The sequence below is a fragment of the Eriocheir sinensis genome, chromosome 1 (genome assembly GCF_024679095.1).
Source record: "Eriocheir sinensis breed Jianghai 21 chromosome 1, ASM2467909v1, whole genome shotgun sequence".
NCBI classification, from domain to species: domain Eukaryota; kingdom Metazoa; phylum Arthropoda; class Malacostraca; order Decapoda; family Varunidae; genus Eriocheir; species Eriocheir sinensis.
Window position 1 is genome coordinate 32,602,525 of NC_066509.1, and position 6,315 is coordinate 32,608,839.

The window sequence follows — 6,315 nt, forward strand, 5'->3', positions numbered from 1 at the left end:
AGAGAACAGAGTAGCGTAAGTTAAGGGTAGTAATTTCCTCTTATTTCTCTCTTTACTGTAAAATTTCCATGTCCCTTTCTTCCTTAAAGGCACATGGTGTTCTCTTCTAACTATCTCATGCCGGCACGTTGCCGGAGGGAGAGGTGGGTGGGGAGGAGCCTTCATCTATTCTATCCTGTCCTACCACACGTAGATTACTAGTAGTAGCGGTAGTAAACAAACACCCTCGCCATAGACCGACAGGTCTTCTGGTGTCTGTTCTTCCTATGTATTCCTATATATGTATTCCTCCTCTTCCGTCGATATTAAATTTTCACTTCTTTCTCTTTCGGCCTTCGCCTCATTTTCCTCCTCCTTCCTCCTACCCTTCCCTCATTTTCCTTTTCCTCATCTTTTTTTTCCAAACCTTATCGCTTCCCTGCTCTCATCTTCTCTCAGTCACTCTTTTTCTTTACCTTTTGCAACCTCCCCTTCCTCCCATCCGTCCCTCTTTTCCTCCTTCCATCCTTCCCCGTTGCCTCGCTGTTCTCTCCTCACAAATTGATAAATGGCCCAAACGGTTTCAAGAAATTATATAGAGTAAAATAATAATAATAATAATAATAATAATAATAATAATAATAATAATAATAATAATAATAATAATAATAATAATAATAATAATAGCAGCTGTTGGATTCCAGTTTCTCTACAGATGCTAAGGTGATATATAAGAAAAGAAGGAGGAGGAGGAGTTCGAGGAAAAATATTAACAACGACAATAATAACAAGAACAGGAAGGAAAGGAGTAGGAAGAGAAAGGAGAGCAAAAGAACAACAAAAAAAAAAAATCGAGAACAAAGAGAAACAACAACAGCAAAAACACCATCACCACCACCACCAATGACAACAACAACAACAACAACAACATCAACAACAACAACCAAAACTCGGCAGACACTTAAAAAACAAGTACAATTACAAATCAAGTTCCAGCCCGGCCATCCCCGAGGCGGAGCAGCGAGCGGCTGTTGTCACGCTCAGACAACAAGGAAGGAAGGAAGGAAGGAGTGAATAAACAGCCTGGCGCAGGAACTTATTCATGATGTTGACGGAGAGAGAGAGAGAGAGAGAGAGAGAGAGAGAGAGAGAGAGAGAGAGCAATTGTCTAATAATATTTAGCTTACAGTTTGTCATTCTTCACTAATCTGCGTTTTTGTTTCCTTTCTTTAAATTCATCAAATGGAGCAATCCGTTTTGTCTCCCTTCTTTCTCTAACTATCAAATGGAGCAATTCTTTTTTTTTCTTTCACAGATTTGCTTCTATTGTTCTTTTTCTTTTTGAAACACTTCAGTTGTTAGGCTAATGTGTCTTGTTTATTTACAGCATTTTCTTTGTTTTCTTACGCCTTTCTTTGGAATTTTCCTTTAATAAATGCTCACTAATATACTGCCATTTGTCTTTGTTTATTGCAAGTTTCTTACAGCTTTGTTGATGTGTGTTTCTTTTTACATTACCAAATACTGTCTTTGATATGTGTTGTCTTTCTTTTTGTGGCTCTGTACTTTTACTTCTATACAAACTGTATATGTCGCCATCTCTCCTCACGTGCTTCTGTTTATTAATTATTGTCACACACGTTATCTCCTTCTCCTGTAATAGTTGTCCTGCGTGGTCCGCCTCGCCGGTCAGCTGATCCTGGTGATTACCTCAGTGTCGCCGAGCTCACTAACGATGCCTTAATAACACTCTTCAGACCCAGTAAATCCTTCCTTGCTTCATTACTCACAGGAATAACAAATTATTTATGTTTATATTGATTTTTCACTCACACATTCTTTTCATGCTTTTTTGATATTGAATATTTATTTTCTAGTATAGGTATTAAGTCCTTCAATACCACACAGTCATTAATTTTACCACATCGAATTTTTTTTCTCCAAATATAAACATGATTGGTTTTGCTATTGAGTTTATTTTTTTTCATTACTACTATCACTTTTTTATCGTTGATGGATGCAAGCGGAGCGCGGCCACTGAATATATTTCCGTTCAGAAGTATGAATGACGCTGCGCCGTGATGGAAAACTGCATGTGAAAGCCTCAACTAGTAAATGTGTAGTGTTAGGCGCGGGGTGAAGGGAGACTGTGAGGGGGGGGGGGGGGCTGCGGGGGGGGCGTGCGATGGGAGGGTTGACACGGTGACTGAGAGGTGCAGAAACAGGGTAGGAAGGAGGAGAAAGTAGTGTGAGGTGGGTCAACAGGCTTGCCGGGAGGTGGATAAACAGAGTGGTCAATAAATGCTTACTTATTTACTTGCTTACTCTGTGTGTTTGTGTGTGCGTGTGTGTGTGTGTGTGTGTGTGTGTGTGTGTGTGTCTGTCTGTCTGTCTGTTGTGCTGTGTTGTGTTGTGTTGTGTTGGGGGGGTGCGTGTTTCTATGTTAGGGGGAGGGGGGGGGGGCTGCCGCTACCATCTGTTATTGGCCTAACTTGCCGCAGCTTCCTTCTCTTTGAAGTCACACAACAAAAACATTTAAATGGCAACCAAAACCTTCCGCAAAGAGGAGATACGACGTGCCGTCTACGGCACTTGCTTGGTGGATGCGCCCGTGGGCGGGTGCAGTGTGGAGGCCGCGCCCATCCGGGTGACGGTCAGCGTCCGCCGGCGCCGCGGGTGCTGGGGGAGACTGGCCGGAGCCTGGAAGGAGGCGGCCGCGTTTTCCTTCGTCGACAGGCCGCGGGCCCCCTTCTTATCCAACGCCTTCCTGGACCTGGAGCACGTCTTCCGGTACAGCAGCGAGGCGGACGCGGGAGCGGCGCAAGTTAAGATCTGTCTGACGCTCCTTACCGGCCAGACGCGCGTGGCCAAAGTGGGCCTGGAAGACTTCCTGGGCCAGCTGATGCAGAGCGGCCGCCCAGAGTGCTTCACCCTGTACGTCTACGAGGGGAAGGTCGCCCTGCTGCAGACTCGCCAGCCATCTCCGGAAGTTCTGACGGAGTGGCTGTTTGACGGGAAGGGAAATGACGCCCACAATGGGTCAACTTACAAGGACCGTGCCTGCTGTGACCCCGAGGTCACTGAGATAGACCAGTGCCAAGACAAGATGGACACCAGTGACTCAGATGTAAGTGCATGGGAAACTCCTGAAGAAGACTCAGATGTGAGTGCATGGGAAACTCCTGAAGAACACTCAGATGTGAGTGGATGGGAAACTCCTGAAGAAGACTCAGATGTGAGTGCATGGGAAACTCCCGAAGAAGACTCAGATGTGAGTGCATGGGAAACTCCCGAAGAAGACTCAGATGTGAGTGCATGGGAAACTCCCGAAGAAGACTCAGATGTGAGTGCATGGGAAACTCCCGAAGAAGACTCAGATGTGAGTGCATGGGAAACTCCCGAAGAAGACTCAGATGTGAGTGGATGGGAAACTCCTGAAGATGACTCAGATGTGAGTGGATGGGAAACTCCTGAAGATGACTCAGATGTGAGTGCATGGGAAACTCCTGAAGAAGACTCAGATGTGAGTGGATGGGAAACTCCTGAAGATGACTCAGATGTGAGTGCATGGGAAACTCCCGAAGACTCAGATGTGAGTGGATGGGAAACTCCTGAAGATGACTCAGATGTGAGTGCATGGGAAACTCCCGAAGAAGACTCACATGTGAGTGCATGGGAAACTCCCGAAGAAGACTCAGATGTGAGTGCATGGGAAACTCCCGAAGACTCATATGTGAGTGCATGGGAAACTCCTGAAGAAGACTCAGATGTGAGTGCATGGGAAACTCCCGAAGACTCATATGTGAGTGCATGGGAAACTCCCGAAGACTCATATGTGAGTGCATGGGAAACTCCTGAAGAAGACTCAGATGTGAGTGCATGGGAAACTCCTGAAGAAGACTCAGATGTGAGTGCATGGGAAACTCCCGAAGACTCAGATGTGAGTGGATGGGAAACTCCTGAAGATGACTCAGATGTGAGTGCATGGGAAACTCCCGAAGACTTATATGTGAGTGCATGGGAAACTCCTGAAGAAGACTCAGATGTGAGTGCATGGGAAACTCCCGAAGACTCAGATGTGAGTGGATGGAAAACTCCCGAAGACTCAGAGGAGAGTGTAGATGACTCAGGCGAGGAGAGTGGACTTGACACTGCTGAAGACACAGATAGGGAGAGTGGATGGGAGTCTGAGGACGGAGACTCCGAGGAGGAGAGTGAACGGGAGACTCCCGGAGACTCGGATGAGAGTGGATGGGAGACTCTTGAAGAAGACGCAGAGGAGGAGGCTGGGCGGGGCACTGCTGGAGGCACCGAGGAGCGTGGCGGCGGCCGCAGCTTCCTGGCGAGGCTGGGGGCGGCGTGGCGGCACAACCGCCTCGCCCTGCTCGTGGCCGCCGCTGCGGTCTTGGTCTCGCGGGTGCCACTCGCTGACCCTGACGAGTGGCGGCGGGGCGGCGGCGGCGGGGGGCTGTGAGGGGCGTGAGGCGTAAGGAGAGAGCCCCAAGATTGTGTTACTGTTGCATTTCTCATTCTTATTTACAACTCTTATCTATTATCCTACCGGTACAACTTTCCTACGTGCGTACAAACAGAATGGGAAGTAGTAATAGTAGTAGTAGTAGTATGGGTGGGTTGATGGGGTGGCAAGGAGGTGGTGATGGGGTTGGAAGGAGTAACTTGATAGGGGTTTAATTTTGATGTGACGAGTGGTTGAATGGTTGTAGGGTTGGTGGGCTTGTCAGTCGACGTGGTGGGTTGACGTGGTGGCCGGGAGGTTGTGATGGGTCTGGAAGAAGTGCGTTAATATGTGTTTCATTTTGAGGTGACGGGAGTTTAGAGGTTTGGAATAGTTGAGAGGGTTACAGAGTTGAGTACAGAAATGGTCCCAGACAAATTGATGGGATTTTAGGCTGGTAGCAGTTTGGACATGACATTCCAAGGGATTTGGGCTGATAAGAGCTTCATTAAAGTTGACCTGACAGTGTAAGTTGAATTATAGTTTGGCATTATATTGGTAGTAGTGTTATTAGATGAAGGAGGGGAAGTCAGGGTCAACTTGATTGGAGAATAATGAATTTAGAGGAGATTTGGGCAGACAAGAGCTAAAAGTTGACCTGATAGTGTAAGACTTTGCATCATATTGGCTGAAGGGTTGGTGGCAAGAAAGATGAAGGAAAATTAGGCTGAAGTACATGTTGTTGGGGGTTTAGTTCGGCAGAAAGTTAGACATGATTGGCAGGAGATTTAGGCAGACAAGAGGGTTAAGTTGACCTGACTGTAAGGTCATATTGGTTGAAAGGTTGGTTGACAATGGGAAAGAGGTTGAGGGGGAACGAAGGGCAATAGTTTGACAGAAGTTTAGATCACCGTAAATATTAAACAAAGGGTCGACAAGGGATTAAGTTTAGCCTGATAACAGCATGTGTTAGGAAGGGTGTTGGAATCACATTAACCACAGAAGGATTGTGTGTGTCGAGTAAAGGTTAAGAAGAGCTGCTCCGATGGGGCTTTAGGTTAAGAACAGCCAACGAGACTCCAAATAAGATAAAATGATATCAAATGTATTTTGTTATTTAGTTAGCAGGAAAATGAGTGAACGTAAGACTAAAGAAAAAACCTTTAACACTACTTCAAACAACAACAGCAACAATAATAATAACAACAACAGCAACAACAACAACAACAACAACAACAACAACAACAACAACAGCCTCTCACCTCCCTCCTCCGCCACCTCAGAGTAATGATACATTGCTCTTCATCCTCCTTTTCCTTCCCCTTCCTTCCCTTCCCCATCTCTCCCCCTCCACCCCGTTCCCCCTTCCCCAACCATCTCCTCCCACCTCTCTCCTCCCTTCCTTCTCTCCGTCCCTCTGCCCCTGCCTTGCTCTCCCCTCCCCTTCCCTCCCTCTCGTTTCCTCTCTTCCTCCACCTCCTCATCCACCTCCTCCTCCTCCTCCTCCTCCTCCTCCTCATTGCCCCCTTCCCCCCATCGCCCCATTTTTCACAGCTTGGTCAGTCATAAATCCCGCGAGGCAAGGCAGCCGAGGTCACGGGGTCAAAAGGCACGTTTTTATTATTATTATTATTATTATTATTATTATTATTATTATTATTATTATTATTATTATTATTATTATTATTATTATTATTATTATTATTATTATTATTATTATTATTATTATTATTATTATTATTATCATTATCATTATCATTATCATTATCATTATTATTATTATTATTATTATTATTGGAGTTGTTGTAAAGATCGTTTCATCCCCATTTTTTTTAGTTTTGTTTTCCTTATTGTTTCTTTCACATATTTATCTATCTCTA

The 6,315-nt window shown here is 45.6% G+C and overlaps 1 protein-coding gene across 5 annotated transcripts; it reads left to right on the top strand.

The window, feature by feature from the left end:
- Positions 1-2,505: 2,505 nt before the first annotated feature.
- On the top strand, positions 2,506-4,518 carry LOC126996604 (acidic leucine-rich nuclear phosphoprotein 32 family member A-like). Of its 5 annotated transcripts, none has more exons than XM_050857300.1 (2): positions 2,506-3,394; positions 4,091-4,518. In XM_050857300.1, the coding sequence occupies exons 1-2, from the start codon at positions 2,519-2,521 to the stop codon at positions 4,451-4,453; spliced, it is 1,239 nt and encodes a 412-aa protein (XP_050713257.1). In that variant the 5' UTR covers positions 2,506-2,518; the 3' UTR covers positions 4,454-4,518. The 5 variants fall into 5 exon arrangements, with proteins under 5 accessions (XP_050713257.1, XP_050713328.1, XP_050713409.1 ...); XM_050857371.1 differs by having other exon boundaries at positions 2,506-3,358; XM_050857452.1 differs by having other exon boundaries at positions 2,506-3,322.
- The last annotated feature ends 1,797 nt before the right edge of the window (positions 4,519-6,315 follow it).